Genomic DNA, 23456 nt, shown 5'->3' on the forward strand with positions numbered 1-23456 from the left:
CTCATTGGTCACCGCCCTCCTCCCTCATTGGTCACCGCTCTCCTCCCTCATTGGTCACCGCCCTCCTCCCTCATTGGTCACCGCCCTCCTCCCTCATTGGTCACCGCCCTCCTCCCTCATTGGCCGTCGCTCGCCTTCTCGCCGTTTCCATTGGTGGCCATCCACAGAAATCAGAGCTGTTTGTGTCCTATTGGATAACTCTTCTGTCTGTCAAACATGACCTGCTCTTTCACTCTCGTCCAACTCTGACCTTCTGCGGGAGGGTTTGCGAAACTAATGTCAGTTGAACATCAGAGGAAACTCGCGGCGATCACTTTGGACATTTAACCCGATGGAAAACCTCCCTTTAAAATGGTCTTTCAGCTTGAGGTGAAGTCCCGCCCTGTCGTTTCCCCTCCGGGATGTAATTGGTTGGCCCCTACGTCAATCAGTCAGGGGGCGGGGCGTATTTATATTTCCGGCTGGGCTCAGCGCGTCTTCCGGGAGCCGCAGGTACGGGGATGGTGACCTTTACCCTGCGCTGGTTCGGCCTCCCCTTCCCTCCCTCCCCTCGCAGCGGGGCCTGCGTTCCCTGCTTGGCCTCGGCCCGGGCCTTTCGTTCCCTCTGTTCCCCCCCCCCGAGGGAAAGATCCCCTTATTCTCCCCCCGAGGGAAAGCCCCCCCCCCAAGGGAAAGCCCCGCCCCCCAAGGGAAAGCCCCTCCCCCCCGAGGGAAAGCCCCGCCCCCCGAGGGAAAGCCCCGCCCCGCCCCCGAGGGAAGGCGCCCCCAGGGAAAGCCCCGCCCCGAGGGAAAGCCCCGCCCCCCGAGGGAAAGCCCCGCCCCCCAGAGGGAAAGCCCCGCCCCCAGAGGGAAAGCCCCCCGAGGGAAAGCCCCGCCCCGAGGGAAAGCCCCGCCCCCAGAGGGAAAGCCCCGCCCCCAGAGGGAAAGCCCCCCCAAGGGAAAGCCCCGCCCCGAGGGAAAGCCCCGCCCCCCAGAGGGAAAGCCCCGCCCCCAGAGGGAAAGCCCCGCCCCCAGAGGGAAAGCCCCCCCAAGGGAAAGCCCCGCCCCGAGGGAAAGCCCCGCCCCCAGAGGGAAAGCCCCCCGAGGGAAAGCCCCCCCAAGGGAAAGCCCCGCCCCCATAGGGAAAGCCCCGCCCCCGAGGGAAAGGCCCCTCCTCCCCCCCTCAGAGGGGGAAAGGGCACCCCCTCCATCTGGGGGGGGGGGGGCGAGCACCCAGTGGTACAGGAACAGCTTCTTCCCCTCGACCATCAGATCCCTGAGTGAGCAACGAGCCGCAGTCATGGCCTCACTTCCCCTACTTTTTGTATTAATTTACAGCAATGTTCACCCTGTGAAGCTGCCGCAAAACATTGAATTTTGTGGCCTGTTTGTGACAATAAATTCTGATTCTGATCCAGACACGGCGAAAGTCCTCCAACACAAGACGCTCGGTGGGGCGTTCCCTTGTTTTCAGGCCATGTTTCCCCAAATGGAAACAAGGGGGATCATTTGTAATTGACCAAGATGCTGGAGAAACTTTGCAGGTCCCTTTCTGTCCACAGGAGGTAAAGGGCTCAGGCCCAGAAAGTTGACTCTGGATGCTGAAAGACCTGCTGAGTTTCTCCAGTGCGTTTGTGTTGGTCTGCAGACTTTCCTGCTTAACTAATTGGTCTGATCTTTGATTGGACAGCGCCCTGTTTGGGATCTCCTATAACTTTTCTGCGGCTGAACCTTGAGGTGATTTGTACACTTTTAAATTCAGTTCTGGAAGGATGAAAGTTGAATAACCAGAAATGTGTTGAGTCCGGAGAACTTGTTAACTGGGCCTTGGTCGGGCTATTCCCTTTCAGAAGTGAAACACAAAAGTCTGCAGGCATAGTGATTGTAGTGAAATCACAGAGATGTTGGAGGAAATCTCACAGTGTCCGTAGGAGGTAAAGATGTTTCGGGCCTGAGCCCTCCTTCAGGTTGTGCAAGTGGGCTGTGTGCATGTAGGAGTGCCCTGGTATCTCAACACAGCAGAAACTGATCAACTCTGACTGTTTAGGAAATGAGGGACTGATTACAAATGCAGTGTGACCCCACCCATTTCGATTCATAGAAATTTGAAGAATTCTTCGAATTGATGTGGATGACCTTTCATTTTGAGGAAAAGTATTGTGTGGGGCTGGGAGTATTCCTATGCAGGGTAAATGAGCCACGCAGCAGTTGTAAGGAACCAATTAATGACATTGGGCAGCAGTGCGGTGGTGCTTGTGGCATGACGGCAGCGAGCAGGGAAACACTGCATTGACACAGGGCCACTTGGTTCATGGATCCATCAGCCCTCTGAGCTAGTCAATTCCCAATCACCTCATCAGCCCAGTTTTTCATCAACCCAATATGTATTCAGTTTTAAAGATGCTTGTATAGACAGAGTAAATGTAGATCGGATTTTTTCACTGAGGGTAAGTGAGATACAAACCAGAGGACATGGTGAAAGGGGAAAAGTTTAGGCTTCAGACACTGTGACTGTAGTAAACACACTGAAATGCTGTTGGAACTCAGCCGGTCTTTTCAGCATCCATAGGAGACAAAGATATATTGCAGACATTTCAGGCCTGAGCCCTTCTTTAAGGAAACACGAGGAAGTCTCAGAATTCAAACAATGGGGGTGGAATCCAGATCAACAAAAGGTGTTAATTGGATGTGATAAGGGTCCAGGTAGAATTTATCATGTCTATGTGAAAGGAGACAGGCAATGGAGAGAGGTCGTTATTGATGCCATCTGGTTGGTGGGTGACCAGTCGGAAGATGAGGTGTTGTTCCTCCAATTTATGGGTGGTCTCAAGTCTGGCCGTGGACAGAGATGTCAGCAAGGGAATGGAATGGGGAACTGAAGCAGTTTGCCACTGGGAGATCCATACTATTGCGGCAGACAGAGCGAAGGTGCCTAATGAAGCAATCTCCCAGTCTGTGTCCAGTCTCTCCGATGTAGAGGAGACCACAACATGAGCACCAGATGCAGTAGATGACCCCTGCAGATTCACAAGTGAAATGTGGCTTCACTTGGAAGGAGTGTTTGGGGTCCCGATTGGTGGTGAGGGAGGAGATGTGGGCGCAAGTGGACCATCTCCTGCAGTCTCAGGGGTAGGTCCCAAGGGGACGATTGGTGGGGAGGGAGGAGTGGACAAGGGAGTCACGGAGGGAGCAGTCCCTGTGGAAGGTGGAGAGGGGAAATGTGTCTAGTGGTGGGATCATGTAGTAGCTGGCAAAAGAGGGTGCGGAGCCTGCTGTCGTGGTAGGTGAGGACAAGAGAAATCCTGTCCTTGTTGCATGCCAGGGCAGAGAGGGCCAAGGTAGATGTGCAGGCAATGGAGGATATGCGGGCGAGTGCTGAGTTGATGGTGGTAGAAGGAAAGCCACATTGTTTTAAGTAGGAGGACATCTCCAATGATCTGACATGGAAGCCCTCATCCTGGGTGCAGATGTGCACTGTGGGAGTTGATGGGTTTGTAGATGTCTATCGAGGGCTTGTCTCCTGAGATGAACACAGAGATGGAGGAAAGGGAGCGTGTTGCTCAAGATGGACCCAGTGAATTTGAGGTCAGGGTGGAAGTTGGCAGCAAAGTGGATGAAGTCGACGAGCTCATCACGGGTACCTGAGGCAGCAGCAAAGGAGTCATCGACGTAGTGGGGAAGAGTTGAGGGGCTTTGCCTGTGTCGGCTTGTAGCAGGGATTGCTCCATGTAGCCAACAAAAAGGCAGACATAACTGGGACCCATGCGGGTTCCCATGGGTACTCCTTTAACCTGGAGTAAGTGGGATGAGCCAAAGGAGAAGTTTTTGAGGGTGAGGACAAGTTCTGCCAGTTTAGGGGGAACTTCTTCACAGAGAGAGTGGTGGGAGTGTGGAACGAGCTGCCAGCTGAAGTGGTGAATGCAGGCTCAATTTTAACATTTAAGAAGAATTTGGACAGGCACATGGATGGGAGGGGTGTGGAGGGATATGGATGGGGTGCAGGTCAGTGGGACTGGGCAGAATAATGGTTCAGCATAGACTATAAAGGCTGAAGGGCCTGTTTCTATGCTGTAGTGTTTTATGGTTATTCACTAAATCTTTTACAATCTGTCCTGAGGTTTTTCTTGGATTCAATTGTTAATACTGTTGTTGAGTATCGTGGGATATTTTAAATTATAAAACTTTTACCTCCAGCCATCTAAACCTGTGCCCCCCCCCAACTACACCCAAATTAGCCTAAAACCCCTGTACATTTTGGAGGGTGGGAGGAAACCCCACATAGACACGGGGAGAACCTGCAAACTCCTTACAGACAGCACTGGATTCATAGCCGGGTCACTGGCACTGTAACAGCGTTGTGCCGATAATTCATTCTTGGAGGTGAAAACTGAAGACTTTGGGCAGTGTTTCTCTGCAGTTGAGTTCACCACCAGCTACTATGGGACAATAGACAATAGGAGCTGGAGTAGGCCCTTCGGCCTGTCGAGCCTTCAGTGACCGCCATTTTACAGAGCATGGCTGATCACTACCATCAGTACCCCTTTCCAGCCTTATCCCCATAACCCTTAACTCCTTTGCCCACTAGAGTCTTATCTAACTCTCTTTTGAACATAATCAACGAATCTGCCTCTACCACCCTCTGTGGCAGAGCATTCCACAGATTCACACTTCTCTGGGTAAAAAAATGTTTACTCATCTTCGTCTCCCCCATCATTGGGAACAAGTAATCCGACTTCACCCTGTCTATTCCCCTGATGATTTTGTAGACCTCAATCATGTCCCCCCTCATCCTTCTAAACTCCATCGGATACAAGTCCAGTTTTTCTAGCCTTTCAGCATATGTCAACCCCGCCATCGCTGGAACTAACCTTGTAAATCTGCGCTGCACACCCTCTAGAGCTAGTATGTCCTTCCTCAAAATTGGAGACCAGAACTGGATGCAATACTCCAGGTGGGGTCTAACCGGATTGCCCTCCCAAGGAGCAGGATGGGCAAAGAGGTTTTGAAAAATGCCATAAGCATTCTGTGGTGTCCCAAAAAGATCAGGCAGAAGGCAGCTTTGCTCCGAATACCTGGAGAAATGAACCCTGCAACAGGAGGGGTGGTGGCGAAGAACTTGATTTTCTTACCCCATTCTGGAGTAAATCAATGAATATCTCTGTGGTCTACCCCAAAGGGACGTGTGGCGTAAGTTAATGGAATCCAGATCCTTTGTCTTCTGAGCAACACTGTGTAACGTGAGGAGGGACCAATGTCCGGATAGACTACAGACTGAAAGAACAAAGGATGCAGGTGTGTTCCCAGCCTAGACAATTACATGGATGTGAGAAAGAGGGTTATGTGTGAGGTAGGGAGGGATTGTATTGTTGGTGAGGTAGGTTGGCATGACATTTGTGGGCTGAAGGGCCTGTACTGTTCTGTACACTAGAGGACATGCATTTAAGGTGGTGGATGGGGTGGGGGGGGGAGTTTAAAGACATTGTGGGTAGAGTGGTAGTGGTAGGTACCTGTAGTGGGCTGCCAGGGGTTGTGGTGGGAGCAGATAAAATGGGGTTTTAAAAAGCTTTTGGAGAGATGTGTGAATATGCAGGGAACAGAGGGAGATGTATCATGTGCAACCAGCAAAACTTTAGTACAAAGCACACACAAGGACCATGGCCAGTCCATGGCTGTACTGTTCTATGGCCCCATCTTCTGGAATCCCTAAATAATGCACCGGGGATATCAGTCTGGAGCAGCCATTCTCAAACTTGTTTTCTCAGCTATGCCCCACCTACCCCCAGGACTCTGCTCAAAGTTTATGGGTCCCCTTCCCTGTGAAGCAGTCAAAATTTGGTTTATTCCATACTAACTACATAAAAAACATTTAAAAATATTTGTTTACCTGTTGATCGCCAGGGCCAGGGTGAAGGTTCGCAACAGAGGCTCGATCCTGCAGGAACATGGTGGCAGTTTATGAGATAGGCTCGGTCCTGTACCCCTTCGGGGCCGAAGTAGACACTTGCAGTCTCCAGGGAGGTGACCTTCCGATACTTGATGGACACAAGATGATTGTGGTAGCAAGAGAGCGAGGGTCTCCTGGTATCTGAGCGTGGGAGATGAGTGTGGTCTGCAGGATATGGCGGGTGAGACTAAGGTACCCGAGATCCTGATGAGAGGGAGGCTTGGAACTGGAGCTAGAATCTAAGCGTACCAGAAGGCGGTGGAGACAAATAACCAGGAAGGACAAGTATAGCGAAAGAGGGAGGGTCCGCTGGGATCTGTGCATGGAGGAGATAGCGAGGGTCCGCTGGGATCTGTGTATGGAGGTGATAACGAGGGTCCGCTGGGATCTGTGCATGGAGGCGATAGCGAGGGTCCGCTGGGATCTGTGTATGGAGGCGATAGCGAGGGTCCGCTGGGATCTGTGTATGGAGGTGATAGCGAGGGTCCGCTGGGATCTGTGTATGGAGGTGATAATGAGGGTCCACTGGGATCTGTGCATGGAGGCGATAGCGAGGGTCCACTGGGATCTGTGCATGGAGGCGATAGCGAGGGTCCGCTGGGATCTGTGCATGGAGGCGATAGCGAGGGTCCGCTGGGATCTGTGTATGGAGGTGATCGCGAGGGTCCGCTGGGATCTGTGGATGGAGGCGATAGCGAGGGTCCGCTGGGATCTGTGCATGGAGGCGATAGCGAGGGTCCGCTGGGATCTGTGTATGGAGGTGATAGCGAGGGTCCACTGGGATCTGTGTATGGAGGTGATAGCGAGGGTCCACTGGGATCTGTGTATGGAGGTGATAGCGAGGGTCCACTGGGATCTGTGTATGGAGGTGATAGCGAGGGTCTGCTGGGATCTGTGTATGGAGGTGATAACGAGGGTCCACTGGAATCTGTGCATGGAGGCGATAGCGAGGGTCCGCTGGGATCTGTGTATGGAGGTGATAGCGAGGGTCCACTGGGATCTGTGCATGGAGGCGATAGTGAGGGTCCGCTGGGATCAATGTATGGAGGGGATCACGAGGGTCCGCAGAGATCTGTGCTTGGATGCAGTAGAGAGAGAGGGATGGAGGGAGCGAAGGGGTCTGGGTTTCCTCAATTCAGCTCTTTCTCTGGATATAAATTATACCTTCATAAAAGTGAACTTTTTCCGATTAATATGCAGGTCCCTATTATCACTCAAGTTCCATTAAAGATTGTCAGAGATAATTTCACATACTTTGGGGTTAAAATTACTAAATGATTTAAAGATTGATATAAACTCAATTTTTTATCCTCTATTTGAGTCTGTGAGATTGTCTTTTTCTAGACGGCCATCTTTATTATTATCTTTAATAGGTCGTATTAATACAGTTAAAATGATAAAATTACCTAAGTTTTTATATCAATTTCAAGCGATTCCAGTTTTCATCCCAAAATTTAGTTTGATGAAATTTATTCAAAGGTTTCTTCCTTTATTTGGAAGAATAAAAACTCTAGAATTAGTAAATTCCATGGACAAAAATTGAAAAAAGATGGAGGTATGGCCCTACCTAATTTGAGATTTTATTATTGGGCTGTTAATATTCGTTATCTAACTTGTTGGATTTTTTATTCTGACAAATTGGATCATCCATTATGGACAGATTTAGAACTGAAATCTATACAGCAGTATTCAGTGGCCTCTTTATTGGAACTTCTCTTCCATTTAGTTTTTCCAAGTTCAATAAAGATATACCTAATCCAATACTCAAACTATATTGCGAATCTGGTTCCAATTTAGAAAATTTTAAAATTTAACTTTAAAAACTTTGTTTTCTCTAGTGCTGTCTCTCATAATTATTTTTTTCCACCATCAATAATTGATCAAACCTTCTCCAAATTGGAAAATCAAAGATATTATTTCTTTTGCATATTTATTTAAGGAAGGTTGTTTAATGTCTTTTGAACAGTTGGCAAGTAAATATGACGTCAAATGCTCTTTTTTTTTAGATATTTACAGATTAGAAATTTCTTAAATACCATATTACTGGATTTTCTATTTGTATATCCACCAGATCTAGTTGATAATATTTTTCAACTGTATCCTTCTCAGAAAGGATTAATTGGAATTATATATGATAGATTATTGAAGTTACTTCCAGTACTTCACAATAACCATATAACCACTTACAGCACAGAACAGGCCAGTTGGCCCTACTAGTCCATGCCGTAGCAAATCCCCACCCTCCTAGTCCCACTGACCAGCACCCGGTCCATACCCCTCTAGTCCCCTCCTATCCATGTAACGATCCAGTCTTTCCTTAAATGTAATCAATGATCCCGCCTCGACCACGTCTGTCGGAAGCTCATTCCACATCCCCACCACCCTCTGCGTGAAGAAATTTCCCCTCATGTTCCCCTTATAATTTTCCCCCTTCAATCTTAAACCATGCCCTCTAGTTTAAATCTTCCCCACTCTTAATTGAAAAAGCCTATCCACGTTTACTCTGTCTGTCACTTTTAAAATCTTAAATACCTCTACCAAGTCCCCTCTCAATCTTCTACGCTCCAGAGAAAAAAGCCCCAGTCTGCACAACCTTTCCCTGGAACTCAAACCTTGAAATCCTGTCAACATTCTCGTGAACCTTCTCTGTACTCTCCCTATTTTGTTTATATAAGATTAATAAGGTTTTGGAATTGGAACTTGCAAGACCCTTATCGGAGGATATATGGGACAAGATTCTTAAACTAGTGAATACATCTTCAATATGTGCCCGACATTCATTAATCCCATTCAAAGTGGTGCATCTTGTTTACATGTCCAAAGGTAAACTGGCTAATATCTTTTCTAATATTAACCCTACTTTTGACAGATGCAAATCTGATATTGCTACATAGACACATATGTTTTGGTCTTGTCCATCCTTAGAAAATCTATTGGAAAGAAATTTTTAATATCTTTTCAACTATATTTCAAGTGGAGCTATGACCCAATCCAATAACTGCTCTTTTCAGGGTTATTGACCCAGACATGGGGAGGTTTTCTGTATCTGTGCCTTCCCTACATTGTTGGCTAGAAGAGCCGTCCTATTCAAATAGAAGGACTCTAGACCTCCAACAGTGTTTCAGTGGTTCTCTCATGTCCTGTTTAAGTTCAGAAAAAAATAGATTCATCGGTGAAATTTGAAGATACACGGTGGGTCTTATTTTCATTTGATGTAAATGTTTTTAATGTGATCAGATGTACCTACTCTTCCAGATGAAATAATAGCCTTACCTTTGATTTTTTTTTACTCACGGTGTGAATCAAAAGCTACAAAATATATATATATATTTATGTAAATATTTTTGATGTCTTTTTTGTTTTCATCCAGTGCAGTGGAGGGGGGATAGAGTTTATACTGTTTGACGTTTTATCTTGATTTATATTGAATTTTCAGTTTCATTCCCTTTTCTTCATTGAATTGTATTTCTTATAAAAATCAATAAAAGAGAGAGAGTGAGAGTCCGTTGGAATCTGTGCATGGAGGCGATAGCGAGGGTCCACTTGGATCTGAGCTTGGAGGCGATAGCGAGGGTCTGCTGGGATCTGAGCATGGAGGCGATAGCAAGGGTCCGCTGGGATCTGAGCATGGAGGCGATAGTGAGGGTCCGCTGGGATCTGAGCTTGGAGGTGATAGCGAGGGTCTGCTGGGATCTGAGCATGGAGGCAATAGCGAGGGTCCGCTTGGATCTGAGCTTGGAGCCATCCTATGGACACTGCAAGACCTGCTGAGTTCCTCCAGCATTGTGTTTTTACCACAATTACAGCGTCTGCAGACTTTGGTGTTTCTCTCATTGATACTTTGCAATGTGTAATGCCAGTTAGCTGCTTCTGCTCTCTGGCTTCGTCATTCCCTTTTTTTTTTTTAAATTTTTTTATTTTTCACACCATAAATCACATTAGCCATGATATACACTATTTCTTTTTCACACATATACAGTGACTTTTTCTCCCCCCCCCCTCTTCCCAAGCCACCCCCCCACCCCCACCTCTCATCCATTTTAGGTATACAATCTAGGTTGCATTAAGCCAGTCAGACAATGTTGTCATTCAACAAAATTACACCAGAAATTCTACTGAGTCCATTCTTTTCTTTCCTTCTCCTTCCATCAACTTAGGTAATGTTTGTCCCCGGTAGGTTTTCGCTATTGTATTTAATGTAAGGCTCCTATACTTGTTCGACTATTTCAATATTATTTCTTAAACTATATGTTATTTTTTCTAATGGAATACATTTATTCATTTAAATTTAGTAGTTTCTTCCTTTTAATTTGGTTATGTATTCCATTAATATTTAAAGTCATGTAGTTCAGCGTAGCCCTTTTATATTTTGTTTATCTTCTCTTTCCGTTTTTCCATCATTACCTTTCCTCCTTTTCCATTTCTGTTTTCTTATTTTCAACTCTTTATAAGACAACATTCCTACAACATCCAACATTTTCCTTATTCTCCTATTTCTATCTTATTTATCCCCAATCTCCCCTTCCCCTCCTGAGTTGTCCTTTATCCCTTGTCGGACAACCACATCTCCCCTCTCCATTTGGATTTGCGAATCCACTCGCAAGCGTCAACTGATTTTGCAGTGACCGCTATTTCCCCCCACCCCGCCTCCCCCAGAAAAGATTTCACTTTTCATATGTCACAAAGGTCACTCTTTTAATTCCCTCCTTATTCTCTCTATTCCATTACCTTCCCTTATTAATTCTTGTCTATACTATCTATATTTTCCTCTAAGTACAGATACATTCATGTATGCTCATTGTCTCTATTCACTCTTATACCTCTTTACCCGCATACATATCAATCGTGGTCATTTTTACTCTCATTACCCGTCTTCATCCCTCAGTCTATTTTTGTCTTTACCCACATACATATCAATCGTGATCATTTTTACTCTCATTACCCGTCTTCATCCCTCAGTCTATTTTTGTCTTTACCCACATACATATCAATCGTGATCATTTTTACTCTCATTACCCGTCTTCATCCCTCAGTCTATTTTTGTCTTTACCCACATACATATCAATCGTGATCATTTTTACTCTCATTACCCGTCTTCCTCCCTCAGTCTATTTTTGTAATTGTTCTGCAAATTTTCGTGCTTCTTCTGGATCCGAGAATAGTCTGTTTTGTTGTCCTGGAATAAATATTTTCAATACCGCTGGATGCTTTAGTATAAATTTATACCCTTTCTTCCATAAAATCGCCTTTGCTGTATTGAACTCTTTTCTCTTCTTTAGGAGTTCAAAACTTATATCTGGATAAATGAAGATTTTTTGCCCTTTATACTCCAGTGGCTTGTTGCCCTCTCTTACTTTTTCCATTGTCTTCTCCAGTACCTTTTCTCTTGTAGTATATCTTAGGAATTTTACTACAATAGATCTTGGTTTTTGTTGTGGTTGTGGTTTAGAGGCCAATACTCTATGTGCCCTTTCTATTTCCATTTCTTGCTGTAGTTCTGGACATCCTAGGGCCTTAGGGATCCATTCTTTTATAAGCTCCCTCATATTCTTGCCTTCTTCATCTTCCTTAAGGCCCACTATCTTTATGTTATTTCTTCTGTTATAATTTTCCATTGTATCTATTTTCTGAGCTAACAGTTCTTGTGTCTCTATAACTTTTTTATTAGATTCCTCCAATTTCTTTTTTAAGTCTTCTACCTCCATTTCTGCTGCTACTGCCCGCTCTTCCATCTTGTCCATTTTCTTTCCCATTTCTGTTAAGGTCATCTCCATTTTATTTATTTTCTCTTCTGTGTTGTTTATTCTTTTTCTTAAATCCTTAAATTCCTGTGTTTGCCATTCTTTAAATGACTCCATGTATCCTTTAATAAGAGCAAGTATATCCTTTACCTTGCCTTTCTTTTCTTCTTCTATTTCACTGTACTCTTCCTCTTCTTCTTCCTCTGGGTTGACCATCTGTTGTTTCTTTGTTGCCCTTTCCTCCTCTTCTTTCTTGTTTCCATTGTCTTCTGTGTTCTCTTCTTGCTGCAGGTGTTCTGCAGCTGTCGTTGCCGGCTGTGGAGGTCGACTCCCCAGCTCGTCCTCCCTCCCGTCGGTGTGTTTTTTTTCATTCGCATCGCGCATGCGCGAAATTTCGCGCATGCGCGGTTGCGCACTTTTACTCAGCTCTGCGAGCCATTTTTGTAGTCCATTATTTACCGACCTGAGGGAGCGGGTTTCTCTCTCCGCAGCGGGCCTCTTCGGACAGGTAAGGCCTTCACCTTTTTCCTCCTTTGTCTTCTCTTCCTCTCTTCTTACCGTTGCTTTCGATTTTTCTTTTTTTGTCGCCATCTTCTTTCCACCTTTATACTCACTTTTCTGTAACTTTTATTTATTTAGCAAATGATTGTGCCTTTGTGTTTTCCTTTGTTTTTCCCGACTTTTCTGGAGAGGGCTGGAGTTCACCTTCCGGCCACTACTCCATCACGTGACTCCCCCGTCATTCCCATTTTAAGGTTCATCTGACCCAAGACAGTGTAAAATTTAACTGAACTGAGTTTTAGTGGTTTGTGATTGGTGCTTCATGTGCCTGCCCCTACTTCTGCTTTCCGTCCTGTGCACTCTGTCCACGGGGGCAGAGTGCACAGGGGGCTGAGCAGAACAGGAGATGGCATCAGCACGGAAAGTTAGTATCTAGCCGAAGCAGCAATGATCTTCTTCAGGGCGATGCAGCCTGCAGCGTGAGTGAGGCTGCGCAGATCCCGTGCAGTCTCGCTCATAAAGGATATGATTCTAATGGTTATTCTCTGTTGTTTTATTCCAGCCGGTGTTATACTCCTACTTCAGGAGTTCCTGCTCATGGAGGGTGCGAATTGGTAAGGGTCGAAGAACTGGGCTCAGCTGAGAAATGTCTTCGTCTCTGACTGTGTTTTCAGATTGCAAAAAGCAAATGATTGTTCAACCATGTGACAATTCAATAATGTTGAATTGTAAACGCTGAGCAGATTCAGGCAGTTCGACCTACTCCCGTTACATAAATGCCCTTACGATGTGTGTCCATGAGATAGAGAGAGAGATTCAGACAGTGTGAACGATTTATTCTGGGCAATTGCAGGAAACTATTAAACTGAGGAAAGCTTTTAACTTAAACTGGGTGTGGCTGCCCCTGCATTTTACCCTCCACTGTGAGAGGGAACATGGCAGAAGGGAAATCTTGGTGAGTTTCTAAGACATTTTTTCCTGTGTCTCCCAGCTCTTGCATTCAAAGGAATCGAGTATGAGCAGATCCCTGTCAACCTGATCAAAGGAGGAGGGCAGCAGGTATGTGTCCAGCATCTCCCCTCCCCTCCTACTAGGTTTGTCTGCTGGGTCTGTGCACTCACACCCCAGGCCATCCTCCTGTCTGACTGTTGGTTATCCAACACAAGCACAAGGTAAGGTTCTGAGATTGGAGAACTACATTCGGTCAAGTGAACACCCAGCCATATCCCAATATTAGTAGTAGTTTATTTAACACAGCGCTCGTTCATCCAAGCACTGAACAGACAATTAGGAATAAATTGGTTACCATCTAAACAATGACAGGCAGCCAAAATACACCAGCACAGCCTGCTTTTTACATCCCACTTAGAGTATTAATTATTTAAACCCTAACCTGTTCCTCCCCATCGCAACAATGAGCAACTGCCCAACTTCAAATGAACAACAGAGCTACAAAGTCCAGACTTCAAAGAACAAGCAGTGAACACAGATAAACCCGTTCACATTTCTGTTTGGATGTGACAAAAAGTCTGACTGCAGTCATCTTGAGGCTGGTTTACCAGCATCAGCAGGACTTAGATGTTACTGTCTGCCAGCTTTCAAGACACAGTTTCTCAAGATGACAGAGCAACAGTCTGCCTCAAAGCCCCCAGCTTTGGAAAATCCAAACACCTTGAGGCCTCGTGTCTCAGGTTGACATCGAACACAGCCAACCTATCCTTCGGGATTTCTTGGGGCTAACACTGGTCCACCGCTCTGGTCGTATTGGACACCTCCATCTCCGTCACGTTGCGTCATTTCCACGACCATCAAAGCAAGCACCACTGGAAAGGCAAGGCCACGTCACCACACAGCTCGCAGCTCCGTCTCCTCAGTAGGCCTCTCCGCAACTGTCGAGCTGCGAACCTTGTGGCTTTGTCTCAGCGAGCGTGGTTGCAGTTCCAGACTCACTGCGTTTGTGCACGGCCCGTCTACTTGTGAGTTAAGCAGTCCTGGGATGCAGAATGGCTGCTGTGACTGCAGTCGAGCCGCCATCTTGCATGTGTCTTGTATCTGAATTTAAATTGTGGCCCACAAGCCCGTGCTGCCCAGTTAACTGTGCCATGTGACCAACCCCGTGCGTCTTTGGAAATGAGGAGGAAACTGGAGTCCCTGTGGAAAACCCACACGGTCACAGGGAGAGCGTACAAACTCCTGGCAAACAGCATCACTGGTACTGTAACAGAGTTGTGCTAACCATGTCACCCCTCTTCTAACAGCTGAGTAGATTCAAGGAGGTTCACCTACTCTTGAATCGTAAATGCTCTTTCTACATAAACATGCCCTTTGCAAAGATATTAACACCCAACTAGTGCATACAATAGCCATGTGCCCATAGCAGACTGTTAATGGGGATAAATGTTGTCCAGGATTAGGCAGAACCCTGCTCTTCCACCACGGCCGTGGGATTGGTTACATACACCCGGTTGGTAGCTGGGGTTTGCAGTTCATGGGGACTGTTGGGATATAAGGTAATGAAGTACCATTTTAAATCAGCATCTTCCTCTTCCCTGCAGCACCTGGATTCGTTCAAGGCCCTCAATCCCATGCAGCAAGTCCCAGCTCTCTCCATCGACGGGATCACCCTTTCGCAGTCAGTAAGGACGGATTGCTTCTGTTGGAGTAGGAAGGGGTTTGTTACTGGTTGTGATTTTGAGAGGAGTTCAAGGCCTGTTACCTGGCCATGTCAATGTTTGCTTTGTTACTCTGACCTGCCGCAATCTCTCCAGTGGTGAATCTGAGCTAAGGTGGTCACGAAGGTCGAATGTGACCTACCTCCAGTGCCTCTCGGACTCCTGTCACGCTGACAAATGTTCACAGTTGGCCTGGGCACGGCCAGCCTCATTGCAGTTTGCAGGGCCGTGCTGTGTTCAATTTGTAGAGTGGAACAGCAGTAATGACCTTTGGCCTTTCACGCAATGAACTCTCCAGTCAGTCCTGCTCTTCTCCCAGAGGCATGCAGATTTAGCGACTTCTAGCCTTTACCCAATTCCCAGTGAAATGTTCTGCTACTTCTGCCCCTCAGACAGGTCACAACTCATTGCCTGAATATCTCCTGGAAGTTTCCCAAATTACCTCAAACCTTGGTCCTTAGTTCCTGACATTTGTGTCACTGGAAATGATCAGTATTATTAAGTCTCCACCAAACCACCTCTATTCTGAACAACACTTCACCATCTCTAGGACTGTTCTAGTACTCTGCACGTTCCCAAGTCTTTGGCATACTCACCATTTTCCAGCTGTCACAACACATGAAGAGACCATGTATTATAGGAGCAGAGATAGGCCATTCAGCTTGTCGAGTCTGCTCTGCCATTCCATCACGGGCTGAACCATTCTCCCACTCAGCCCCACTCCCCTGCCTTCTCCCCATAATCTCTGATACCCTGACTATTCAGATACCCACTAATGTCTGCCTTAAATACACCCAACGACCTGGCCTCCACATCCACCCATGGTAGCAAATTCCAGAGGTTCACCACTCTCTGGCTGAAGAAATTCCTCCACATCTGTTTTAAATGGGCACTCTTCAATCCTGAAGTTCTGCCCACTTGTCCTACACTCCCCTACCATGGGGAACAACTTTGCCACATCTACTTTGTCAACATTTGAAATGCTTCTATGAAGCTCCCCCTCATTCTTCTGAACTCCAAGGAGTGCAGACCAAGAGCTGTCAAATGTTTTCCATCTGCTAACCCCTTCACTCCAGGAATCTTCTCTGAACTCTCTCCAACACCAGCACATCCTTCCTTAAATAAGGAGCCCAAAACTGTAGCCCGTACCCCAAGGGGACCCTCACCAATGCCTTATAATGTCTTAACATCACATCCCTGCTCTTGAATCCTATCCCTCAAGATATGAACAGCAACGTTGCATTCACCACTGACTCAATCTGGAGATTGCCAGTTCCTTTAACCTGTCAACACAGGGTGATGAAGAAGGTCTGTGGTGCACTTTCATATAGAATACAAGAGTTGGGAGGTCCCATTGCAGCTGTACATAAGAAGACTGATCCCAATCTGCAGAATGTGTTTCACCCAGAATATAGCAGCTCATTTACTAGGCCACAAAGACACTGTTTAAATTCTGTTATTCTTTGGGTAGGTCAGTGTGAAAGAATCCTACCCTTTGCTTTCGGAATTCCCCACCCAGCATTTCCCTCTGTCTATCATGTTGCCCTTAAAGTGACTGATGTTTTCTGTTACTGGTAGCTGGCTATAATTCAGTACCTGGAAGAGACCAGGCCAAATCCACAGCTTCTGCCCACTGATCCCAAGAAACGTGCCCAGGTCAGGATGATCTGTGAACACATCAGCTCCGGGATCCAGCCCCTGCAGGTACGGCTTTGATTTCTGCACACACACAGCCTGGGTGCTCCCTGCCTGCCTGTGTGGCAGGGACGGGACAGCTCGGTGACCCCTACTCAACTGGCTTGTGGCGTTCCGGGGAGTTCTCTGAGGGACTGTCTCGGGCAGTCAACATTTTGCCTTCTCTACAAGTGTGAAGTACTGTCTGATTTTTCAGAATCTCTGTGTGCTGCAGAAGATGGAGGAAGAGAAGCGGAAAGAATGGGCCCAACACTTTATCGCCAAAGGGCTGCAGGGTGAGACGAGTCAATCCTGTCTGATGGCTGCTGTTAAACTTTCTCACTCAGCACAACATTCCTCCTCATCTGCTGCTCTAACCCCTTGGAGCACTGGTGCAACAACTCTTCACTGTCCTCTTTACCCCATTGAGTCATGCTGCCCCCGTGCAGTTCTGCAGCATGGAAACAGGCCCTTCAGCCCATCTCCTCTAGACCAGCCAAGGTGCCATTTGCCTGCATTCAGCCCATCTCTCTCTAAACCATTTCTATCCAAGCACCAATCTAGTGTAATAGTTAGAGCAGTGTTGTTCAAATCCGGCATTGACTACATTCTCCCATGTGTATGAAATGAAATCACAAAATTCTGTAGACTCCGTGGTTGAAGTAAAAACACAAAATGCTGTAGGAACTCAGCCAGTCAGTTTCCTTTATGTAGCAAAAATACAGAACACAATTTACATTAATGATCTGGATGAGGGGATTGGATGGAATATCTCCAAATTTGCAGATGACACTAAGCTAGGAGGGATTGTGTGCATGGAAGTGGGGGTCAGGAAGCTCCAGTGTGATTTGGATAAATTGAGGGACTGGGCAGATACATGGCAAATGCACTACAATGTGGAGAAATGTGAGGTTATCCACTTTTGTAATACAAACCGGAGGGCAGATTACTATTTGAATGGCAAAAGATTAAGAGATGGGGAAGTGCAGAGAGACCTAGGGGTACTTGTACACCAGTCTCTGAAGGCGAGCATGCAGGTACAGCAGGCGGTTAAAAAGGCAAATGGTATGTTGGCCTTCATATCAAGAGGGTTTGAGTCTAGGAACAAGGATACCTTACTGCAGCTGTACAGGGCCTTGGTGAGACCCCACCTGGAGTATTGTGTGCAGTTTTGGTCACCTTATCTAAGGAAGGATGTTCTTGCAATGGAGGGAGTGCAGAAGCGATTCACCAGGCTGATACCTGGAATGGCAGGAATGACCTAGGAGGAAAGATTGCGCAAATTGGGATTGTACTCGCTGGAGTTTAGAAGATTGAGAGGGGATCTCATAGAGACATATAAAATTCTGGCAGGACTGGACAGAATGGATGCAGATGGGATGTTTCCAAGGATGGGAAAATCCAGAACCCGGGGCCATGGTTTGAGGATAATAGGCAAACCATTTAGGACCGAGATGAGGAGGAATTTCTTGACCCAGAGGGTGGTGAATCTGTGGAATTCATTGCCACAGAGGGCAGTAGAGGCAGGTTCATTCAATCTATTTAAGAGGGAATTAGATCTATTTCTTCAGTATAAGGGTATTAAAGGTTACGGAGAGAAGGCGGGGACAGGGTACTGAACTTTAAGATCAGCCATGATCTCGTTGAATGGCGGAGCAGGCTCGAAGGGCCGAATGACCTACTCCTGCTCCTATCTTCTATGTTTTTTTTCTAACCAACATTTTGAGCTTGAGCCATTCATCAAGATATGAGAAAATGCTGGCAGGCATTCAAACAGAAGAGTAGGGGAGGTGATGAGATAGAAGATGATAGGTGGCGAAAGGAGGGAGGGGACAGCAGTAATGAGGGGGAGGGCTGGGCTGGGTGGGTGAAAGAACTGGGAGGACAGGAAAGTAGGGGGGAAAAGGCAGCAGGTTTAGTGGAAGCAGTGAAGTCAATGTTCATGCCATGTGGCTGGAGGGGGCCCAGATGGAAAATAAGGTGTTCCTCCAATCTGCGGGTGGTCAGGGTGGGACAGTACACGAGGCCATGGACAGACATGTGAGTGTGGGAGTTTGCCCTGGAATTGAAGTGTTTGGCCACTGGGAGGTCGCTGTGGTTGCAAATGGAGCGGAGGTGCTGAGTGAAGTGATCTCCCAGTCTGCAACCGATCTCTCCGATGTAGAGAAGGTCACAAAGGGAGCACCAGCTGCAGTAAATCAGTCCTCTGGATGCACAAGTGAAGTGTTGCTTTATGTGAAAGGCCTGTTTGGGGCCCCGGACCGTGGTGAGGGAGGTGTGGGTGCAAGTGTTGCACCTCCTACGGACACAGGGGAAGGTGATGGGAGGGTGATGGGTGGGGAGGGATGAGAGCACGAGGGAATCACGAAGGGAGCGGTCCCTGCGGAAGGCTGAGGGGGAGGAGAGAGGAAGATGTGTCTGGTGGTGGGATCCTGTAGTAAGTGCTGGAAATTCTGGTGGATAATGTGTTGGACGCAGAGGCTGGTGGGGCGGTAGGTGAGGATGAGGGGGATTCTGTTTGTTGTGTCTGGGGGCAGAGGAGGCCAGGGCAGACGAATGGGAAATGGGTGATGCTGAGTTGATGGTGGTGGAGGGGAAGCCATCTTTGTGGAAGAAGACACTCACATGTCTGTCCATGGCCTTATGTTCTGTCCCACCCTGACCACCTGCAGATTGGAGGAACACCACCTTGTTTCCTGTCTGGGCCCCCTCCAGCCACATGGCATGAACATTGACTTCACTGCTTCCACTCCACCTGGTCGCCTTTTCTTCCCCCTTTCATGTCCTCTCAGTTCTTTCACCCACCCAGCCCAGCCATCCCCTTCCCCCTCATTGCTGCTGTCCCCTCCCTCCTTTATCCACCTATCATCTCCTGCCTTCCTCCTCCTTGCCTGTTGACAATTTCTCACACTTTGATGAAGGGCTCAAGCCTGAAATGTGGGTTCTCTCTCATAAACGACACGGTTTGACCTGTTGAGCGTTTCCAGCATTTTGTACTTTTATTCCCCCTCGTATGTGTGGGTTTCTTCCAGGAGCTCCAGTTTCCGAACCAGTGGCACAGGCTCGTGGGATGGAAGGGCCTGTCACTGCGCTTAAAACAAAAATTAAATGTCTTGTAAATGTATTGTTACCTGCCTCTATCACTTTGGCAGCTTGTAGCATACACCAGCCACCCTGTGTCTGGGAAAAAGTTGCCCCTCAGTTCCCCTTTCAACCCCTCTGCCTTCCAGACTCCCCGACCGAGTCCTGCCCCAGCACCCGTATGCTCACTGCTCTTCGCAGTTTCCTGTCTGACAGTGGCTACATTTTACAATTTGTGTTAAATGGTCGCCCCCTTCCTATCTAATCCCTCCAAACCTATGACCACTTCCTCCCTCCCTCTTATTGGGATCTCAGCGAGTCTCTTTCAGCTTCACTGTTCTGTGCCACAGAACACCATCTTTCCCTCCTTGAGAAGCTCTGTAAAAGCAACTTCCTTGACCAAGTCAAATCCCCATTATCCGGAATTCAAGCAAGCAGCAAAAGAAAATGTGGAAAATAAATAGGTTAAAAATACAAAAGTTTAAATGGGTGCCCCCAAGCCATTAGTTCACCAATCACACAACCTTAAGCAACTGGAAAATTCATTTATCTGGCATCTTCCCATCCCCATAGGAACCCAGATACCAGGGGTTTCACTGTAATTTGCTGTCTGGCCTTAACTCTCTCTGGTGCCAAAGCTTGATCTGAGATTGCAAGCTCATGGGATGTTTCATTGTACTGTGATCCATCTTCCTTCATTATATTCTGTCTGCTTTTCAGCTCTGGAGAGTCTCCTGCAACAACTGTCTGGACGTTTCTGCATTGGTGATGAGGTATGAAGGGGGCGAGTTTCCAATGGGAGATGTGTTTAGAACAGAGTTTGGGGTCTGGGGGCAACTCTACTTGTCTATACTGAGTTCAGGCCAAGCCAAGTGTTCTTGCCACTGGGGCTGGGGACATGCCGGCCCCACAATTGGTCCCTTCCTCTCCTGCATCGGTCTGAATGGTAGTTCCAGTGGAGCCCTCTCCTCCAGGACTGATGGCAGCTAATTTCACAATGCTGTTTCTCCCCTCTCCCATCCTTCTCTTCACACTGCATCAGGCAGCAGCTATGGAGGAAGTGTTTCTGGACAAGGGCAGCAAAAGATCTGAAGCTTGTGGGCCTGAGGGAGCCCAGCAGCAGCCTTCAGAGGGGATGTTTGCATCCTCTTGCTGTGGTTCAAAGGTCCACCCCGAACTCCTAATGTCTTCCTCACGGCACTGGACTACAGTAAATGCTGCATTGAGTCTTGGAAAGAGGTTTTCAATTCTCCAGCAACCTCACATGCTTTTCAAGATATCCCAAAACATTTTATTGGCCAGGTTTCAACAAGGTAATCACTTAAAGCAGTGCGTTAACAACCAGGTGAAGTGTTGTGGATGTTAGTGGGTTTAGATATTGACAGAGATGCTTGGAAGAAGTCAAGGTGAGAGAATAAGTGCTAGCCAATAGCAGTAGTAGAGATAGCTACCTGCTGGAGTCAGCATGAACATGGAGGGCTGAAGGGCCTGTTTCTGCTGTGTAGCTGCACATCTCTCCTCTTTTTGAGAAAATGGTCTGAAAGATCTGCCCAGTCCCGTGTCCAATCTGAAGGATAACACAGTGTCAAGACTTAGGAGTGAAGCTTGCAGCCTTTCGAGGAGACCGAAACGTTCTGTGGATATGTTGGGGCGTACAGGTTCCTGTGGTATATTGAGCCAAGGCCACAGTGAATCTGATCCAGTAACACGGCTGTGTGTGTTTCAGGTGACAGTGGCAGATCTGTGCCTGGTCCCACAGGTGTACAACGCCATAAGGTAAGGCTTCAAATAAATACACTAAAATATAGATTGCAAATGTTTATTATGGTAAAATCCCCGTTATCCGGAATCCAAATATCCAGTAGCATCAAGCAACTGGCAAAAAAAAATGGAAAATAAATATGAGAGTTTAAAATTGGTGCCCCTTACAACCAGTTTGCCCATCACAAGGAACATGCAGTCTCAAGCAACCGGCAAATTCACTGATCTGGCACCTGGTAGGGGCCGGATACCAGGGGTTTTACTGAACCTATCTTTCTTAGTGATTTTTTTTTTCCAAAGTACCTTTTAGCTACAAGAATTACATTGCATGTGTACATTGTACAACGTGTCTGAGAAACATCATCATGAGTCATCTTTGTAGCAATTAAAACCATGGCAACACAGTCCAAAGCATGGCCAGGGTTAATTCCCAACACACCTGAAAACCACGGAGGAGGATCGGTCTGTACCGAAGGCATCCCCGACGAGTGAAGGATGCTGTTACTGCACTGGCCAGAGAATGCTGGCTGGATAAAATAGCTAATGTGGTGGTTCAGTGTGAAAGGGCAAGTGCTGTGTGGTACGAAGAGTTGGGCACTTCTGGCTGGTGTCTTGGGCAATGGTCATGCTTCAGTGTAAACAAACAGGCTGCCACATTCCCTTGAATACACACCACCCTTCAGTGCTGTTACACTGGCATCTCCCGGGGTAGAGTGCTGGTAGAGTGATTACTTACTCCAGCTGAACCATTGGGAGCAAAGTGATGGCCCCTACTGTTGTGAACTCCCCTCCTCCCAAACCATCGCAGGAATTTCCACATTTTAGTCAAGACAGGAGACCATCTGGCTCATTGCAAGTGTGCTGGCTCCCAGTGATCCCCCAGTTATTCCCCTACATTCATCAACTCTGCAAGACCACCGCTCAAAAGTACACCGGGGTGGGGGGGGGGAAAGGTACAGCAGCCAACAGGCTGGTGTTGTGATGCAGCAGTTGCTGCCCGGCCATCCATTTGGATCCAGCTGGTAGCTGTGGTACAGATTTTCCAACATCAAGGGGATGCAGCAGGTCAGGAAGACCCCCTCACCCGGCTCTCTCGAGTTTGATTTGACACCAGATTCCTTCGTCCACAGGTTCAAGGTGGATCTGACTCCATTTCCCATCATTACAAAGATCAACAACTCACTCCTGGAACTCGAGCCCTTCAAAGTGAGTCACCCGTCCTGTCAACCAGACACTCCTCCAGACCCCTGAACCCAGCAAGGAGGTGAGGGGGCGTCGCTGCCACGTTTTTACCACAAGGGAAGAATCGCTTCACTCCCCCTCTTTAGTTTTGCATTTAGATTGAGATTCCATTCTTGCCTCTTTCCTCAGGGTTTGGACACACGAAACAATATTCATAATGACCGTTCTGAATCTGGTTTATGGTCATGAAATTGGGTGTTTTGCCTCAAACCTTCATATTATAACCATTGAAAAGTTCCAACTGAACAAACTGGACCATGGCTGTTACTCAAACATTAATAAAATATAAAGAAGTGGAATTACCTGAGTGTCGAGTCTTTGTTGAGACTGAGAACAGCTTGAGGCAATACTGAACTTTCTCCTGGGTCGGGCAGGAGCCCAGGCAGCTTGGAGGATGGGGAGGATGTGGCTGGCCGGGTCTAGTGGACACAGGGCTGTACTACAACAGAGAATGGCCAAGACTGAGGGAGAAGTGGGGGGGTGACAGTGGTCTGCTCCTCCTGTCATTTGCAGCAGTGCTGAGCCTGCTTCTCGGCCACCAACCTTTCAAATCAGTGGGACCTGGGCACACTTAAACCATTGCATTTAACTGACCCCTGGCACCTTCAGGTTGTTCCTTCCAAGAAGGAATGGTGGAGCCATGGTGCATGTTTGAGGGAGATGGGCCCTGGTTCACTAGAACTGTTGTACTGTTCTGACCACGACACCAATCTGCCTGCACATAGTTCACATCCCACTATGCCTTGCCTGTTCATACCTCCTAAATTACCTCGTAAATGTCTCTGTCATACTTGCTTCCACTACCTTCGCTGGCAGAACGTTTTTGGCCGAGGATCTTTCTTGGACCACTAATACCACCTT

The 23456-nt window shown here is 47.3% G+C and overlaps 1 protein-coding gene across 6 annotated transcripts; it reads left to right on the forward strand.

Moving 5' to 3' along the window:
- The first annotated feature begins 221 nt into the window (after positions 1 to 221).
- Positions 222 to 22894, forward strand: gstz1 (glutathione S-transferase zeta 1). Of its 6 annotated transcripts, none has more exons than XM_069915805.1 (10): positions 224 to 369; positions 5156 to 5271; positions 12728 to 12779; positions 13157 to 13224; positions 14721 to 14801; positions 16416 to 16541; positions 16729 to 16807; positions 20313 to 20365; positions 21319 to 21368; positions 22484 to 22894. In XM_069915805.1, the coding sequence occupies exons 2-10, from the start codon at positions 5266 to 5268 to the stop codon at positions 22602 to 22604; spliced, it is 636 nt and encodes a 211-aa protein (XP_069771906.1). In that variant the 5' UTR covers positions 224 to 369; positions 5156 to 5265; the 3' UTR covers positions 22605 to 22894. The 6 variants fall into 6 exon arrangements, with proteins under 6 accessions (XP_069771904.1, XP_069771906.1, XP_069771905.1 ...); XM_069915804.1 differs by lacking the exon at positions 224 to 369 and adding an exon at positions 402 to 492; XM_069915802.1 differs by lacking the exons at positions 224 to 369; positions 5156 to 5271 and adding an exon at positions 12503 to 12589 and having other exon boundaries at positions 22484 to 22617; positions 22725 to 22894.
- Positions 22895 to 23456: the final 562 nt, after the last annotated feature.

This window comes from Narcine bancroftii, chromosome 2 (genome assembly GCF_036971445.1).
Source record: "Narcine bancroftii isolate sNarBan1 chromosome 2, sNarBan1.hap1, whole genome shotgun sequence".
NCBI lineage: Eukaryota > Metazoa > Chordata > Chondrichthyes > Torpediniformes > Narcinidae > Narcine > Narcine bancroftii.